This window comes from Trachinotus anak, unplaced genomic scaffold, assembly GCF_046630095.1.
Source record: "Trachinotus anak isolate AG129_WGS33_773 ecotype Australia unplaced genomic scaffold, CSIRO_AGI_Tana_v1 ptg000003l, whole genome shotgun sequence".
NCBI classification, from domain to species: Eukaryota; Metazoa; Chordata; class Actinopteri; order Carangiformes; family Carangidae; genus Trachinotus; species Trachinotus anak.
In genome coordinates this window covers 16,101,099-16,121,351 of record NW_027273854.1, presented here as the reverse complement: position 1 = coordinate 16,121,351, position 20,253 = coordinate 16,101,099, and the positions used below count along the sequence as shown (strand labels likewise).

Below are 20,253 nucleotides of genomic sequence, written 5' to 3'. Positions count from 1 at the left end.
CTCTTTCAATCTTTCTCACTCTTGTTCTCTCTTAATCTCTCTCTCTCTCGTTTCCTTTTACTTGGAAAAAGAACATAATCTCTCCATCGCTGTGGGCCTTAATTACACTGGATCAGGGAGATGACAGGGCACTTGGAGAGTGTGCTTTGTGTGTGTGTGTGTGTGTGTGTGATGAAGCTGAGACAGATGTTGTCTGTGTTTTTATAGTACACAGGTCCTCTAATGTCTCTGGGTAATAAAACCTTCATCAGCTATAACACTGATATAGCTACAACATTTCATCTGCTTTCTCTCTTTCCTTCCTTCTTTAAAACATCTTTCTTTTGTTTTTTAGCTTTAACAAGCCTTTGCTGGTAATTGCTGGACTAAGTTAGAGTTTGAATTCACCACAATGGGATCACTGATGCAAACAACTTTCAAGATGAGGAAAAGTCAAGTATAGTTTATATAAATAATAAAAATACGTTTCCATTGTTTCCATTGTTGTTCCAATATTTGAATGGATTCGCCGCACGTCTCCACTGAGATGTGATGCGCAAAGTTCAGAATGAAAGATTTCTGATTGGTTTTGGTCTCGTCTCAAACACTTCACGAGTATCATTACATAGTGGTTGTAATAAAATGTTTTTATAGAGAAATTTATATGTGTGGAGGTTTTTAGAAAAGTTGGTGTCTTGTCTAATCGGACCTTTTCAACACATTTTGCCAAACCAATATAATGGTAGCATACACAGAGTTTCAATGCACAGTAATGCCTTCACTCCTTTCAACTGGAATTATCTTCCCAAAGGCTTTGTGTGCCATATGAAAAACCAGCTTTAACTTTCTTTTATTTCATCACACAGTGCCTGAGTTTAAAGTTGTCGTATCAGTGAACGGATGTGCAGACAACCACTGGATGAAACAGCCTGTTTGCATTACATTCATTTTTTTCTGATTTTAGCATTAAGAGACAGTTCATTTTAAGCTGGCTTTAATATGACATTTTCTGTACTTCCAAACAAATGTGAGCTATAGCATGGTTTCTATTGCCCAACACCTGCAGGAAGTGAGCTCGATGTGGTGAACAGGCTAGCGCAACTTGAAATGCTTTGTTTCCCTTTTCCTTCCTTCCAAGTATTTGATGTTTCATTCTGCGTTACATTATTTGTGAATCCCCTGCAGGGAAAGTCCTTGCCCTGTCTACATCCTGTCCTTAATCTCCGCTCTTCTCTCCACCTTTTACACCTTCTGACTTTATAAATTCGTACCTATTATTTCTTTGTCATGCGGCGCACACACTGGCCCATGCTTTGTCGCCCCCAGACAAACAGCTGCAAACGTCCACAGCTGGCGGCACAAACAGAGCCCCACCAGTAGGGTGCAGCAGAGGGTGCCAGACAAGCCGGGACAGTGGCGGGGCTAATAGAGAGCATCCAGAGAAGATCATGATTTTGTGTTGAGAGTGTGGAGGCTGAATGGAGGCAATGGGGACGCAGAGGAGCACATAATTGCAGTAGGGAGGGAAAAGTTAGATAGAAGTCAGATAATAGAGAAGAGTGAGAACACAGAGAGGAATACAGACCCAGAGGCAAAGCAAATGAAAAAAAAAACAGACTGACAGCACTTCTACTCACACAGAATGAGTTAATGCTCAAAGGCTACAGAAACTGGAACAGTGTAAACCTGAAAATCAGTCCAAAAACTTTATTATTTCGGCTTGAATTATGCTGCTTTTTTTCCCCCACACTACAGCTTAATCATTTTTTTGGGACACTGACTTGAGGGTGAGGGGAGAGAAATGAGGACATGCAGGGTGAAACAGAGAAGGCAGTGAAAGAGGGGCAGGGTGGAGGTGTAGCTGAATGCCATCCAGTCATCAGGGAGTCAGTCCTGCTTGTTCACAGAGCTCGGCTGCTGAATAGAGAAAGAAATTCAGGGTGAAACAAGCTGAAGCTCATTTACTTTCTCTGGGCTTGGAACAGTGCCCATCAGACGAGATAGAGGAGGAGTTTGACGAGGTCAAATCATGAATGCCAAATTGTGCTTGTTCAAGAGAAAAGCCTTATCATTTATAGGAAGAATTTGCTGTATCTTCATAGAAACTGATGATGTTAAAATAAAAAAGACACAAAAGATGATGAGGATGTTAACACTGTTTTCATCTGTTTTTTTTTTTTTTGTTTTTTTTTTTACAAACAGGGGAAATGAGATGTTAACATCATTAACAATAGTGTGACACACACACACACACACCTACTCTGTGATGTGTTTAGAAATATGGGGGAGTTGTATTGACTTCCGCTGCATATTAGGTGCAGTTATACAACAGTACGATCGTGGTGAGATGTCCAGATTTCTAAAGATAAGCTGGCAAGTTACTTAGCAACCACCACAGAGCAGGACAGGGGAGCAGGTATGATTGCCAAAGAACACCGGCCAAACTCTTTTAATCACAGCAACAAGGCATGCTCTCCAACACTGTGGCTATTTTTGCTTGTGCCATTGGCTTGATTTTATTGTATTTTTGGCTACACTAAATCATTTTTTCCCCCAACCCACTTCACATTAGTCAAAATTCACTTTTTCATTTTTTATAACGTGCGATAAATGGGTTTTTTTTAACCTTAAAAAGTAATACGCATCTAAATGTGTGACATGCGTTTGTTTGACATCATCTGCTTTTGCACAGACTCCCCCAGACCCACACAGCAGCCCATGTAAATGTCATCGTCTGCTCTTTTAATTCCAAAATATGACTCACACATACTAAAAAAGGCTCCACTGATAATTGCCTCTATTCTCTACTAATTATATTGATTTAGATATTGCATAGATTTTCCTCTTCATGAATGTTGTGGCTGTGTCAGTTCTCTTGTCAGTTTTTGTATAGTTTTGTCTGTTTCAGGACTAACCTGGTTAAAACACCAAAATTAAAATCAAATAGGAAATAAAGGCGACTCCAGTGGTTTTTTTTTTTTTTTTTTGGGAGAAAGATGAACAAGATGGCACTGAATGCATGCCAGCTCTGACAGCTGACAGCTGTGGATTTAAGGGACGGATGAGAGGACCAAAGGCCAAGACTGTTGTTATCACCCCAAAGCTGTTCCACATTTATTGTATGCAAAATGCAATTAGTGATGTGAGGACACGCTGCTCTCTGAGAAGATCAGAGGATGACAACCTTCTTTTAATCTTCACTGTTGCTACACTGCTGTGACAACTACACACTCGAGACAGTCACTTCCGTTTTTCCTTTAGTCTGGCTACAGCAACACCGAACTCAGAGAGAATCCAAACATTTTAGCACAGTGATGTGTTGATCGCCACCTCCGTGAACCCACTCAAGATATACGAGGGAGCTCATATCTTCATAAATGCCCTTTTCAGATAAGAAACTGTTGAAACGTTCTCTCTATCTCTCTGTGCATTGGTTTGGCAGTTATGGGGACCATGTTCAGCATTTCAAGGTGCTGCAGGACCGCTGTAGTCAGTACTACGTGTGGGACGAGCTCTTCTCCTCTCTCAACGAGCTGGTGGAGTTCTACCATAGCAACAGCATCGCTAAGGAGAGGACCGTCTTTCTGAGAGACCCAGAGCAATTCGCCAGGGTGAGCATGTGACTCCTTGTTTGTTTGTTTGTTTGTTTTCTTTATGCAATTTGCATATGCATATTTTGCCTCAAATACTTATAACCACAAATAACTAACATCTTTTTTTTTTTTAATTTTTTTTACATTTGCAACTAAGGCAAATGAGATGAATAACTAATTTTAAGCGAAGCAAACAAAATAAGATTTGACATACATTGACATTAGCAACATCTATTAGTTAAATATCAGGTTGAACAGTTATCAGTTGGCAAGTGATTAGAGGAAATGTAACACTTCAAATCAAAGTCCTCCCTGTACCTTCCATGCAACTGTGACTGGCTCACATTGTGTGTAGGCCATTTACACATGTTACACATGTTGCAAGGAATCACTGGAAAGGACACGTGAGAATTTATAATTTCAACAATTATCGTAATTAATTAATCATTAGTAATTTAAAGCTTATGATGGGTTTCACATAATAATAAGTCAATAATAAAATAATTATAATGAATGAAAAGAATGTGAACATGAAATGATAATTTCATAATCACCCAAGATCCTTTCTCGAGATCATCCTTACTGATTTCCTCTCTGAGTTTCTCGAAACTGTGTGAACTGCTGGTTATCCCTAAAATATTCAAACTCACTATTGTTTTGAATTTAGGCAAATTTGGTTTTCTTACTTCTTTTTATACATGTGAAAATCAACAGGAAGTCAGGCTTGGTCATGCTTTCTGTGACAGAAAGAGACAGTATATATATATATATATATATATATATGTAGGTGTACCTAGCTATAGTCCATATGTTGGTCAAATTTCTGAAGCTGTGTATATATACACAGCTTATATATATATATATATATATATATATATATATATATATACACCAAACCATTTAAAACGCATCTGTTCTTGTTGTCATCTGTCTCTGCCTCCCTCCATTTCCCTGGTGCTGCCAGTGAAAAAGCATTTTGACAAATGTGATTTTTTTCCCCCCCAATCTGTTGTCAAATCAGTATGTTAGGACAAACATTACAAGCTACCCAGGTGTTCATATTTCATTTCGTGGTGACTTCCAGGCATAACCAGTTTTTTAATGGAGCTGACAGCTATGGGAACAGTCCATATGTTGGTCAAATTTCTGAAGCTGTTACCGTTGCAGCAGGGTTTGCCGTAGAGGTGCAGCTTGTAATGAAAGATCACAGGACTGCCGCTGGTTAGGAGCAGAGCCAAATCAGTCATCTTAGGCACTGAGCCAGAGGGAATGAGCACTGCAGCACTAGAGAAAACATTTTTTTAAAGGCAATTAGGCAGTTATTTACTTCAGAGATGATTTAGTCCCTTCATATCAAGTCTGGACAGAACATTACTTTTAGTTTCCCTTTATAGGTCAGGCCATCTTACTCTCTGTAGCTCATACTATATTGTATTAATATGTAGATTAGATCTAAAAACACTGTAAGTAAGAAAAGGCCCAAGTCTCAGCGTATTCACAATGTTTTCTGTCAGTTTTAGCAAGAGAAAATACAAATGACAGGTGTAGTTCCCATGATGGTGTCACCATGGGAGAAACTGCTGCTGTTGTTGTTGTGAACTTATTATGCAGACAAGATCACATTGCATGGTAACTATGCCTGGGAGTGGCAGGCAAGCCGTGCCCACAGGCAAACCCGGTCAGTACGGAGGGATGTGATTTACAGCAATCCTGACATGACAGCATGTTTGTATCACTGTAACACCAGCCCCGTGCTAATACTTATCACATCCTATTCACTTCTGTAGCTTGGCACCTGAGAATAGACCACCAGAACCAAGGATGCCGCACTGATCACTGAGAGAAGTCAAATGTAAAGTCGTAGTCGGGTAAGAAAAAGCTGCCTCATGGAGAGCATATTTGATTTACAACAGGGAGGGTGAACTCATACTTAGACAATAAGATGTTCAACAAAGAGACCTGGGATTCCTGGTCTCTTTGTTGTTGTTTCAGTTCAGCTGTGGCTTCGGTCTAAGACCTGCTTTCATGGCAATGCCCAGAATAATGTTTTTTTTCTTGTTTTTTTTTTTTTTTTAATACATACTTCTCAACGATTCATGCAACAGTGTGAACCGCTGGCTTTGTTTTTAGCCATGCTAGCTGCACGACTAAAGCAGAGAGTTATTGATCTTTTGGTCGGGCAGACCACCACTTTAGTCTAGAATAAAATATCTAAACAACTATAGGACAGATTTGCATGAAATTTCATACAAACATTTATGATCCCCAGAGGATGACTCCACATGACTTTGATCCCTTGACGTTTCCCTTTAATGCCCCAATCAGAACAAAATTTGAACTTGTCCAATTTGGTTAATGGTGGAACACCTGCAAAACTAATGACATTCCCATCAACTTCAACTGTACTTATGTTTTGCGCTAATTAGCAAATGCTTGCACACTAACAACAGGCTACACTGTCTCGCCCTCCTTTAAAAGGCGTCAGCCCACAGCAACGCTAAAGCAGATGAGAACAGCTTCCAGGTTTCTTTGGCCATCGTGCTACCATCTGTTTCAGTCCTGCAGATGGGGATGTGTTTGGCACCACTGCTTTGACTCCTCCAGCTCATTTTGCTGCAAAATTTAACCCTGCTCTCAACTATTAACTCACTCCTCTGCATACACCAAAGATACAGCAGCAAAGCGACATTGGCCTCTAAGGCACCGACATGGAAATAACTAACCACAGCTTCACTTCAGATAGGAAGTGAGGTGCTTTTATTAGGGTTAGACCGAGAGAGGAAACGACACCCAAACACTCAAGCACGCACATCCTGCTGTGTGTGGTATATGGCATTACCCTGAGGGGGAGTTTTTAAAATTTCAAACAGGTAGGCAAGACAGCACACTATACCCCCCCCCCCCTCAGCACCATCACCACCCTCCCAGTCTGATGTGTATTCAGCTTCTAGTTAAAGCTTGGAGCAATATGTCTTTACAAATATAATGTTAAAAAAAAACCTGAAAGAATGGGAAAGAAAGAAAAGAAAATATAGTTATAGTGCAAATACATTACCTGGAGTGCTCCCATGCATTTTAAAGAACACATGTAATAAATGAATAGATTAATACAAGTTTCAGTTCATGACCACAAGCAGCACTTGAAGAAAATCTGATTGATTGAAATGTGTTAATATGTGTTATGTAAGTAGCCTGTCTGGATCTTATGCTCTTCTAAAGACGATCCACCTTTACTGATCTATGTGATGTGTGAGCTGACCTTCAATACGTCTGCTCTCTTTTTTTCTTCATTTCTTCATATACTTGCTGTTGTGTAAGTGTAATGGAGTAAATTGTAGCCCACAAGCCAGCAGGATTTGAGCTTTTCATCAACTTTTGTTTTCTAAAAACTTAATTTTATTTTAATGGTGCAGCGCCATAACTGGCAACAGGAATCCGACTGGGGCTGTGTTTCACCCGGCAGAGCAGCACACTTTCAGATGAGGGCGACAGGTTTTGATGCTAAAAATAGGCTTCTGTTTCACACATCAGCTTCTGACAAATGTATTTCTTGTTTAGCAACATCTGGCCGCACACCTAAATAGTTTCAGGGCTCCAGACTTACCTTTTCCATTTTAATAGCACTGGTACCCCCAACAGAAAACTTCAGAAGTGACGGCACAAAATTTATGGAGCACCATTAAAATCAACGAGGAATGCAACATATTCTTAAAGACAATTTACAGAAATAACAATGTCCTGTTTCATTTTAAATGCGTCTGTCCCTGCATTGTTATTGCAAATGTTCAAATGTTGGGCCAGACCAAGAGAAGGCGTCCCTTTCTTTGCAACGTAAACTGTGTGAGCCACTCCTGTTGGAAAGAGGAATTGTTGGGACTGCAGGGGCACAGGAGGGTCTGAAAGATCTTTTTCTTTGAAAAATGAACAGATTGTTTCATTGTCACTAAAGGGCAGAGTGAGCGAGAGTACACACAGACCCGTCACAGGTAGACGACATCTTGCACAGAATTGTTTACACCCCGAGTTGTTATGATGACGAGAGCCTCAGTTTAGCTCTCCACTCTAGTCACTCTCTATCTCTAACACACACACACACACACACACACACACACACACACACACACACACACACACACACACACACACACACACACACACACACACACAGTGGTGCTCCTAGTTATAAAATATAGCAGCTCCATCTCCAAAAATGGTCTCAAGCTGTGACTAAATGGTTGCAGTTTGCAGCCTTGCAGTTTCGTGCTTTTCCCAAATCACTGGGGAGCAAATGCAGCTGGAGCAGGTGCAAGTGAGGAATTCAGCTTTAGGGCGTCGTGAAGGTAGCTAAATGAAAGATAATGACGGGCGTCCCATGGGAGGGAGATAAACTATATGACCTACATACTGTCACATTCTAAATCTGTTTAATATGAGCAGCAAACACAGGAAAACAATGCCAGGTCCCTTTTGTCAGAAGCTTATTTTCTAGTGTTCATAAAGTCGTTTATGTCGCTCTGCCGCCAACACTGGCTATCGTCTGGTCTTGGCTGAGGTGCTGATGTCATGACCTTTAACCATGTAAACCAATAAATTCGATAATAAAATGGTAACAATAACTGACCTCTCTTCTGCCCAAACGGCTCATTCAAAACTATCATTCTGTGGCGATTAATATTAGCCACTGGGATCTGTGGTCTGCCATGACTGACAAACTCAGGCAAAGTAATACGGACATGTTTGACAGCACCTGTATGAAATATGAACAGTGGGTAAAGAACTTTGCTGCAGATGCTGTTTTATTTTCCTGTTTTATGGGTAATTATTGCTATTATGAAACAGACCAAAGACTTTAAGAGGATGTTCATGCTTGTTAATTTCATGGCTATTTTATACTCCATTTACTCCCTCCATTCCATTTTCCTGTGACGACGGAGCAGGTTTGTCAACTGGCTCTGAACTCTAAGTGAATGAACAGTTATTAGCTCTTATCTAGTGACTCTTCAGATATTTTAGGATCATATTGTTAAATGGAGCTGTTCCAGTAATTTCATCAATAGCTGTATATTCACAAGGCTTTTATCCATATCTTTAGTTGGGCTGCTAATGATTATATTCATTATTCATCTGGGGATTATTTCCTTAGTGGATTGATTAATAGTTTTATCTGTAAACTGTGAGAAAACAGTGAAAGTCCATTGAAATCTCCCAAATCCACTGGTGCTATCTGACCATCAGTACTTAATTCACAGTGATATATAAAAAATTTTTTTGTCAGTTTTATTTGAAAAAAACAGTTAAGACAATGAAGTAATTATCTAATGACCTGCCAATTCATTTTGTGTTGACTGATTAATTAACTAATTATTTCAGCTTCCTCCTTGAAGTGTGGCTGTTACTGCTCTATTAACATTCAATGCCCTAACAAATCTTAGAATGGTGACTCTATTAAAGACCTCTCAGCAAACTTTAGAAATCATATCAGACTCCCAACAAATGAAGAAATGAGTTACACAAAACAATCACAGTACTGCTGTTCAGCGTCTGAGCCCAGTGGCTTGAGATGGGATAATACAGTGAACTTCTATTTAATGTTACTGCATTATATTCATGTTCATATGACAGTTGTTTTTTTTTTCAGCGTTCTATGATGTGATAAATCCCAGATTAATTCCATGTACAGAACAGATTAACTCTAATCAGTGATTAACTCCAGGTCAGAAGTAATGCCATCACATCATGAACATGATTATTTAAGGTTGATCGTGACAGTATTTATTCTATATTTTTCTGCCTCAGGTCTGAGTTCATAGGTTACCTCTTTGTTCTGTATTAATGTCTAGATCTAATAAGCGCTGCGTGCTAGGTGGGCTTTGTTTACATACATGACTGTACAAACTGTATTGTGTATCCTTGGGCTGCAAACACTGAAACCTGGATTTAACTAATTAACAAACCCAGAATACTTGAAGAACATGCATGACTATGTTATACAACTTTCAGCCGTATAGGTCTGTAGATGATCTTAGATACGAAGCTACGTTATATTTCTGAGTGAAACTGAGGAAGCAGAAGTGCTGGAGAAAAGGAAAAGAATCAAATGACTGTTACTTAACTCTCAAACTGACCTCAAGAGATGAGGTCAGAAGTCCTAACTGTCCAAACCTTACTGACCACTGCAAGGAAAGTGCCATTGTAGAGACTGGTTGCAAAAATCAACAATCATTTAAATCTGAGTGACTTTTTTCTTGGTCATATATAGTAACCTTGTATCATTCCAACATTAGCACACTGGCTGTGGCTTTTCCTGAACTGTAGGTCGCCATGTTGCTACGTTATGACCTGGATATAAGGTCACACATGCCCCATAGCTGAGGGTGGCGTGCTGAAGGTGCTGTGTTTACCTACATAGCTTTGTGGCCTTAATCTGTCTTTCCACATCAGATCACAGCAGCTTAGTCATACCTTTATGTCTGTGCTCTTGTTTACTGCACTGCTTTTAACTGTGCTAATTAGAGTCTTAAGGGGTCAATTCTATTTTCTAGGATCTAACAAGTTACAAATAGGCAATGATTTAGCAGCATAATTGAGCAAACATCTCAGTTTTGTCACCAACTCTCTGCCAAAAAGTGATTTAAAAAAAGTCTTTCATTGGCGAGGTGATGCTGATTATGTAATACAGGTTTGTTGCTGTGCAAGAAATGTAGACATTATTTTGGACAAAAAAGTTATTTCCACAAATTCCCCTGCTTCAGGATACGTTTAATTCTTTTCCAATCAATCAATTAATAATTACTTTTGCTTTAATCTTGCAGCAGAACAAAGAGAATGATATAAACTCCATCCTGACTTGTCTGCATACACCTCTTAGAGATCGTATCATCTGTAATCCAACAAGTCAGTGGTCTTTGTTATGCTGTCACCAGGTCTGCAGATTAAAACACATTTGAAACATTAAATTTAGTTTAAGTCATTGTGAGGCTACATCTTGGCCTTGACATCAACAGAGGTGATCTTCACATTATCAAGGCTTCACTACCAGAAATGATGATGTAAGAGAGAAAACAAGACAATTTCATTGGTAGACGCAGTAAATCTTTCCTGTCTCTGTCCATGTATTATACTGTACCTAATATTCTGCCAGTTCATTCAGCAGTTCTCTTCCCTCCCTCCGTGTTCTCACTGTGTATGCTGTCTGTTGAATATATATAGTAAAAATATTAAATATTAAATATTAATAGTATACACTCACTTCCTCAGTTAGCAACACAGCATTGCAAGCTTCAGGCAGTGATACTAAAAGCACAATAACACAAGGAAAAACTAGTCCTTAGATGGCTCCCTTTAGACCCTTAGATAATTAATTGAATGAACACCGTGAGGTCATTGTAACTTCAAGCACGTACTGTAAATGATTCATGAAAACATTGTCTTAGGCTGATTACTCCCTTGTTTGACTCGTCTTTCTCACTGTTTCTAACACTACCACATGATCGCAGACATACAGTCTGGCGAGGACTGGTTTAATCTATGAATCATGTTGCAGTGCTCTTTGTATTGTCCCTCCCATTGTGTAGTTAGTCTTTCCAAACTAATTCCACATCAGCTCATTACACGGCTCTAGATCACTCCTTATCTCACTATGGCAGGATTCACAGTCTTTTTTTTTTTTTTTTTTTTTTCAATTCTCCCACCAGCATATCCCTGATATCCTAAACACATGATATTCAAACACAAAGCTTGTTCATGCAAAACTTTTCCAACCTCCTTTTGACACCTTGTCATTTTCCAGTGGAAACAGAGGCAATGTCAGAGCCAGTTTTTTTTCTGCCTTAAAAGCCCTGTATGTGTGTGTGTGTGTGTGTGTGTGTGTTTGCAGAGACAAATCTAGTACAAAGCTGTAGTCCATTGATGTTATGGAGTAATTTGTTCCACTGTCAGCTCTCGCTCTGGGTTGGAGCGGGCACTGGAGAGGACACTGATCACAGGACGGCCGAGGGCAGCTGATACAGAGGGACCATATCTCTCCTTCCAAAACGCCGCTCCTCGCAGGCTGGCACAGAAATAATGTATGAGTGGGTCTCTCCTCCGCTGACACACACACACACCCACACGTATATATGTACACATAAGTCACAGGGTTGCACATACACACTCACACATACATACCCGGGCAAACAGGGGCGTGCTCACACATGCTCTCTCACACCCAGACACCCATGCAGAGTGAACGTGCACGTGCCCACAAACTAGAAGTCTAGACTAGATCAGTGCAACAATAATGGATAAGACCAGGAGGATTTTATAGATTTGTGGGACTGATAGATTGTGTCTGCGTCTCTTGATCCTAATCCCAGTGTCTGGTTTGTGAGTGTATTTGTTTGTGCGTGTGCCTGCTTCTGCCTGGATGCCATTACGCCGGGCCCTTGGTCTAAAACAGAGCACTCCACAAAAATGAAGGCCAGAATCGCGACATACAGATACCATCACACACATAAGGCATAGTTTCCAATCTCTCTGTTCCCTCCCAGTTCGTATCACATCCACGTTTCTCTGTGGGAGTGCAACTGACAGCAAAGAGGTTAGTTAAGTTCAAGACACTCTCCTTAAAATAGCTGCTTTTATTCTGCTACTCTTAAACTGCTTTTACTTCTCGAGTCAACGGAGATCAGAGGAGGCCCACTATCAGGGGAGATGAAAAACGCTACTTTTTGTGATCTCAAAGAAAAACACAGTGAGACGGCGAAAGCACACACTGTGGGCTGAATTGAAAGCAGCTCACCTTGCCGTGGATCACAGTTTAAACAGAGTTGTTTTTAGTACGTACGTGTGTAGAGGTGTGTACTCTTATCGTGCCCTCTCGCACATCATCCTGTCTACCGGTCTGTGTCTTTCTCTGTTTCTCTTTTTGTCTCCATATTTTCTGAAAATGTGCATTTATTCTTTCATTCTGTTTAAAGCTGTGGTCTGATTAAGCTCGGGTGTAGTCAATCATGAAAAAAGTTTATGAGGTTTATGAGAGCTGTGCGGTGTGATTTTCATGTTTCATGAAGTTATATGTGGTGATGTGTTAATGAAATAAACAGCCTATTTACAGGCCTAAACCACAAAGTGCAGCTGCAATCTAAAATACCTTCCCTTACTGGGAACTACAAAATACACTTCTGTGTCATACGTAAATATGAACTGCCTGTCATTGTTTTATCTGCCTACCTGTCCACCTCACCACCTCTGTCTGCCTCTCACTGTCTTGTCTGTGAGTCAGTATGTCACATATTCAAACTCTACTTGGCTGCACTTTTCTTTGTTTCTTTCTCTTTGTAAATCTGTCCCCCAGCCTTTTAGAAATTATCATATCTAATGTCCCTGAAGCTACAAAGCCTGAAGTTTTTTTTTTAATGAAGGAATATGTTATATTTTATATATCTTGTACTCTTTTTTTTTGTCAAGAATGAGATGAAAAGATCAATACCACTCTTATGGCTGTAAACAGGAAGAAACAGCTAGCCTGACTCTGCAATAGGCAACCTTTACACTCTGGTTTTTGCACAGGTGAGAATAACCAAGCATAACGTGACTATCCCTTTGATGATGAGCTCGACCTGAGCGAGGCCAACGACATGTTTCCTAAATATTACTCTCCTGTTTGCTTCCTGTTAAAAATCTTCTTAGAACATCCAAATGATAAATCTAAAGAGGCAGCTTCTTTCATCCGCATGAAATCCATCATTTTCTATCAGAACTACACAGTATCTAATCTACCTGTCACCTGGTCACGCCAGTCTTTCAAACCTGTTCCGTTGGCAGCTTGTGCAGACCTGCTCCTCAGCCACACAGATTCAGCAGCAATGATGTTTTTAACTGAGATCAATCAGCATATTATTAGTCATCACTGAGTATTTGTATATAGTCTCACATGCTGCTTTTGCAACCACATCTGAACTCTCTGGGACATCTTATTCCATGTAGTGGTTCATAAAATGTTTTTGTTTTGTTGTTATACAGCCATAGAGGTAACAAGTGCACTGCTTCAAAGAAACACTCAATTTGAAAATTCACAGACTATATCATGGCTGTTCAATTAAAGAAAACCTCTCAAACATTTCAGGAGCGGAGAAAAAACAACTGCACTGGCTGCCATGAATTTTTCACACAAAGGGGAATTCCATTCATTCCATTCAACTTGCAAAGAGAAAAGATAGAGGGCTTTGAAAAGACTGCTTGGAATTCTCATTTTTTATCCATGTTAAAGGAGTATCTGTGAAAAACTATTTATTATGTATAATAATAAGAGAGATACAGTTATATAAGTAAGTAAGTATTTTAGTAAGTGACTAAAATAATATTATATTAAATATTGCTTAAATAAAGTTATATTTGTGTTTGTTTCATTCTAAAGAGAAATACTTTTCTCTTTAAAGGGGAATTCTCAAGAATTAACTAAATGTATAGTCGAGACAGCAAACCAGAATTGCTTGTTAACATTTTTAAAATGCAATAAATCAGTCATTTAAAGAAATAAATAAATAAAATGAGCTCATGAATTATGCCTTTTATTTCTGCCGCCTCCTCCAAAGAAACTCTCAAACTGTCTCTACAGCAGCTTTGTCAGAAATGCAACAGAGGAGCAAGGTGTGCACCTGTTTACAGCGCAGCCAAACAAACTAAGTTAAAAGAAGTCAGACAGTAGTTGGACTTTTTCCATCCACATCCACCATGTGATTTCATGTTGCACATGACACAAGCAGTTTTACACGCAACGTAACGTCAGAATAAATTTGCATTTGGAGGTTTGCAGCTTGTTGCCTGCAGCTCTTCATCGATCCGCTCACTGTGGCCTCCTGTGCTGTTGCTCCCTGCAATATTTGAAACTGAAGTGCTATAAATGATGATTTTTATGAATGACCACAGTCAGCAGTAACCTCAATGACAAATACATTGAGGTTACATTGTGGTGAAATTTCTTGTGATTTCACCACACTATGTTTTGCTAGTTCAGTGCTTTTAGTGTGAAACAGCAGACTGTTATAATGAAAACTAGTGTATAGTGTAAAGACTAGAGTGTAGAGATGTATGTAAGTTATTAACTTTCTCTTTTCTTTTGTCCCCTCACTCCCTATTTTCCTTCTTCTCTTCCACAGCGTCCACATCATGCGCACGCTCTCTTTGACTTCAACCCTCACCACCCTTCCCAGCTTCGCTTCCTGCGTGGTGATGTCATCGAACTCATTGACTGCTCTGATTCGCTGCGCTGGAGGGGCCGTTGCCACGGGCACGTGGGCTACTTCCCACCAGAGTATGTCCAGCCTATATACCACTGCCAATGACCGGACGTGTCAGTCAAACACAGAGCCGGGTCCTTCGGGGGGCCGTCTTGACCCCACCCCTCACACTGCTCCCCTGCTCTGCACTTGCCCATTGATTTCTGGAGCAGATGACTGACGAGCTGCCGCTGAACTACTCATATGTTACTGACTCCTCCCATTTTCATGTGACTTCACATGTCAATCACAAGCCCAATCAGCTGCTACAGGCTCATCAATTGCTTCCACCTAATCCCATAGCTCCGCATCACTTTAGTCATGTAAAGAAAAACCAGATATGGACCTAAACACTGTGGAGACCTCCCACACATTATACACACAGACAAACTTACACACACTTACCAACAGGCATAATCATTTATTACAGCTTATCAGCACTGGTGCAGGCTAAAAGTAACACACACACACACACACACACACACACACACACACACACACACACACACAGACATACACTAACCTGTTGAAAAAAAATGAAGTGTGTGTGGCCCATGGGAGCCTGTGGATTAAGGGCAGGGTTGGGTTTTCTCCGCTGCAGATGAGTCAGGATTTGCTCCAGTATTTTGCGGCTGTTCCCACGAGGAGATCCGGTGAGCTGAGCAGAGAGACACAGAGACACAGAGTCATTGTGTTGCGAATATTTGGGCCAGACACTCAGTGGATACTGACACAGCAGATTCCTGTCTCTCTGGGCTGTTGTGGTTGTGAGTGTGTGTCAAGCGATTTGTTTGTTAAAAATGGTTCTGAACACATGTAAAACATGTATACCTGCAAACTTTATGTGTATGTTTATTATGGGACAGTGGGAATGGATGTATGTATGAGTTTGGGGATGCTGGTTATGACACTGTGTGTGTGTGTGTGTGTGTGTGTACGTGTGTGTGTATACTCTGTGGAACAGTAAAAGAGGTTGCTGTGTTCCAGTGACCAGTGAGATGCACACTGCCCATATGCCACTTTGTTTTATAATACATAGCTTAAAATGTAATATGCTTGACTGAATATGTGGATCATTTGTTTCTTTCTATGTATTTATTCTTATTCATGTGTATTCATATAATACATATATTACAAGTAAAATTACACATTGTATAAATCTTTTGTTTCCGTTGCAACAAAAAGTTTAAGTAAAACCACATTTTATGTGACCTACAGTGAGAACTAGGACCAGTCTTCCCTAACCTGTAATGACAAATCAATCATTTAAATAAAGTGATACATTTACTTCTTTGAACGTGAAGCTTGGGAATTATTGTTCAACAACATTTCAATTTCTGTTATATGGATTTGTCCATTGAAATATAATACCAACAATACATGGTCCACAAAATCCCATGACATGTTGCTGTAATGCTGTAGCCAACTATTCACTTTCTCCATTATATTCCTACACTTGTAAATTGTGATTGTTGCTCCTCTTTGTTGATGCAGTTTGCCGTAAGCTGTTCACCTCAACAATTCTGTATAGCCTGGCTCCAAATCTCTGAAGAGTGACATTTTTCCCAGCATTTCCAATAGAATAACGAAGTGAAGCAATACACGCAGTACATGACTTTGTGACACATGCCATCCACTTCACGTCACAGAAATGAAATTTACAGCACAAAATGCCACTTAACTTCATGTGTACATTGAAGTTTCATGACATTTGCTGTGACATTTGACAGAGAGCAGAGAATGAATCTGTGTATTTTGTCCATTACTGTATTACAGTATGTACTGTATGACTGATTAGTCAAATGAGAGAAAATCAATTAACAATCATTTTTAAGTAAGAATGGTTCTAGTTTCTCTGTATCTCTACGTTACATCCTAGTGAATAAAAAGTCTGCATTCTGTTTTGTTGTGTGGATAAAACGAGCAATTTGCAGACATTAGTTTGGCTCTGAGAGCTTGTGATGGGCTCACTGTTTTGTTTGTTTTGACACTTTATAGACTGAAATAGGCTTTAGACTTTTATTTACAGTTTGAGAGCTTTTTAATAGACATTAACTGTTTAAGTGATGATGAAAATAATCATTATTTGCAGTTGAACACATATTTTTCTGTCACTAAACTCCATTCAATGTTGTGCTATGATATTAACATAGTAAAAAAAATGTAATTAGTGTGGACAGCACATACTACATGAGTACTACTACTACTACATACTACTACAAGTATCTGATGATAAGCTGTACACGCTAGGAGAGATCACACTGTCATTTCATTCTTGTCAACATAATATTAGGTCTAAGTGCGTTTATGTGTGTGCGACTGAGCAGCACTTCAACTGATGACAGACAGACAGACACACACTCAATATGTCATTATAGATGTTAGCACAGTGTGCTCTGACAGCTGACTGGTGCTATGTGAGGAATGATATGTCTCTCATGAGGATGTAACGTTTGACATGAAGCAGGAAACAGGCTTTACATCCTGTAATTCCCCTCGACTGAATCACTCCTGTTCTGTTTCCCTTCACTCTTTTGTCTCCTCTTTTTTTTTTTTCTTTAACAATCCACTTTTTCCATTCCTCCTGGCAGAGTCACCTCTGGCTTGTCAATGACAGTTAGTCAATACACCACGAGCATCCAGCAGGAGAGAAGAAGAAGAAGAAAGGAGTTAAAGGTGTAACCAGAAATAGCAGTTTTCTGTTCTTTTTTTAAAACTGCAGAGTCACTTTGAAGTGTGTGTGCGGTAGAGAGCGCGCTGCGGTATGTGTGCGCGAGACAGACTGACACATTTATGATGACATATTTGTGTCATACACTAGACGTGTGAGACAGCATAAGAATATTAAACATCAGAGACACGCCGTCGCAAAGCAAATCTCTCAGTTCAAAGTAACCGATAAGAGGAAAACTGAGGTCGAGTGGTGAGACAGCAGTGAAATTAAGACAGGGTAGAGAATGAAAAAAAAAATATGTGGAGAGGCCAGAGACGAGACAACGAGGAAGCAGAATACTGATGAAAGACGGGAAGGCAAGGTGAGGAAGCAATGTGTCAACTGTATGAATGAGAGTGACAGTAAAAGAGCAAGCGGCTGGGGAAGGTGTGTGAGCTGTGACATCAGTGATATTCACAGGCGTTAGAAGCAAATACAACAAAACAGTTGAACCAGTCTGACTGACTGACTAGCAGCCGCTGGCTGTTTAACCCCTGAGAGTGGAAAGAGTAACAAAAAACCACAGCTGACCTGCAAACTGGTCAAACACTCTTTAAACCAGCGGGGGAGTTTATCAGATCATCAGTCACATGCTGGCAAACAGCAAGTAAATAAATCTAAAGGTGAGAGGGCCAGATACCTGCTCGAGATTCAGAGAGTTACAAAATATGTGCTGTGCAGTCACAGCAAGACAGAGTCAAAATTGGAAATATTTAAGGGTTCCTAAGGTAATGCTGCCCTCAAGAAGCCAAACTGAGCTCTATCGCTTTCCTCCATCCTCCACAGTCCAGCCTGTACAGCCTGCAGGTCTGCAGAGGTGGGTCACATCATTTTGAGAAGTGGCAATACATGGTGAATTAATCTCTGTTACCAGGCACTTTTTAAGTATGTTGAAAAAAAAAAAAAAAGAAAACACCATGGGTGGCACTGGTGTGAGCGTGTTGCTTTAAGTACCAGGGACAGTGTAATGTAAAACAATCCAGAGACCAGTTCAAGAAATATATCCATGAGTATGAAAGCTTATCCACTGCACTCCGATGTACGGGACATGTGAACTTGCAAGTATTAAACTGCCAGACGATGCTGCATTGTGTTGCAGCGAAAGTGGTGCAAGTTTCAACTTCCATGGCAGATAACCCTGCGTTACTTACAATACTGGTTTCAGTCTGAACAATAGCCTGTGTATAAAAACATCTGCCCAAGTTCCTCATGCCAACCTGAGAAAGCGGCAATAAATCCGTTAATGTTTCTTCACACAAACTGAGAATAGCATTGTAATTATTTGATTCCAATTGGGTTAGCCCATCGTTTCACTTTAATATGGCCCATCAGCAGTGGAAAACTTGCCACCCCAACAAGATCAGTTTGCATTAATGCGCTCTGTTACTGCATCAGTGTGACAAAGATTTAACCACTTTCTTGCTGTTTTTCTTTTTCCTTTTAGCCTGTGGGCTACAACATATGCACAGCAAATTAATAATTTATATTCGTGTAGACATACTGACTAATGAATACCTCACAGTGAGCACCATGCTACAGTACGTACATACTACATATGTCAGCCTTCAGGGCTCAATGCAAATGTCTTTTTCCCCACTGTCTCAAGGAGTAGCTAATGACATGTTATTACATCACACACAACTTCAGAGATCAAGCCAGGCTGACTCATGTGACTGTTACCCACTGATAATGAGTGAGCTGCAGAGGTCGTAACTCTGAAGTGATATAAAGTTAAAGCCTAGAGGCTGTGTGTTTGATTTGGCTGCTGGCTCTTTGTAAAGACTTGCTCCTTTGTCTTTCATGATAGGTTGAGTGATGTGCAAATGTATCAAGGCAGGATATTTAGTTGGAGCACTTACCTAATGTGAGATACATGGAATGATCCTCAATTACTACAGAACCATCAAACCAATATTAAACATACTGTTCAGAGTCATGAGAGGTGATTGTGTAGACTGTGGTTCAAGACACAAAATACTGAACTTCCTTGTAGTTAGTCTCCAAAAACTGAACAGTGTATCCCCTCCAGTTAATGTTTTTTTTCGGTAGACATTAATCTCACACTGATCTCTTCATCTTATGTTTGCCTTTATTTAAAGTAATTATGGGCTTCAACTTGATCTTTTCAAAACGGGCTCGGGCTCTCCCATCCTGGCAGGAGTGCCGAGAAACATGACAGAACAGGTACGACAGCACTGCGCTGGATATGCATGATCGGCTGATGCTTATCAGATAATGTTTCGTGTGTATCGGGAACTGGCTGGCTAATTATTTAATGAGATTTAGAAAAGGGAGGGGTGGCTTTCTCTTCATTTCTCTGGTCAAACTCAAAAACAGAGGCCACCTGTGTCTCTGTGTCGCCTGGACAGAGAGAGAGAGAAGAGCTGCTGGAAGCCCTGCAGGTCATGTGACAGAGGTGTGCATGCTTCTGTGTATCTCTGAGTGGGTGTGTTTTGTCTGTCAGGGTCACACCTGTCGGGCGGTGCCGCCGGCATGTCATCATACAAACTCACATTACGCGTCTTTCTCTCTCCCCGGGCGGTCAGCTCCTTCACTGGGTCACGGGATGACAGCGGCCGAGTGTTAACGCACCATGGCCGGTGACAGGAACGACCAGGTTGGCCTCGGCAGGGGACAGCTCGGAGCACTGTGCACCAGGCCTGGAAGCAAACTTTAGCACTTTCATGCAGCTGTCTTTACTCAGAGTCTG

The 20,253-nt window shown here is 40.4% G+C and overlaps 1 protein-coding gene across 1 annotated transcript in view; it reads left to right on the top strand.

Moving 5' to 3' along the window:
* Window positions 1–16,121, top strand: part of grapa (GRB2 related adaptor protein a) — a 29,311-nt gene extending 13,190 nt beyond the window's left edge. Inside the window, exons 4-5 of the mRNA XM_071474123.1 lie at window positions 3,422–3,590; window positions 14,711–16,121. Of these exons, the coding sequence (XP_071330224.1) occupies window positions 3,422–3,590; window positions 14,711–14,896 (355 nt within the window). The 3' untranslated portion in view covers window positions 14,897–16,121. The remainder of the gene's footprint in view (window positions 1–3,421; window positions 3,591–14,710) is intronic.
* Window positions 16,122–20,253: the final 4,132 nt, after the last annotated feature.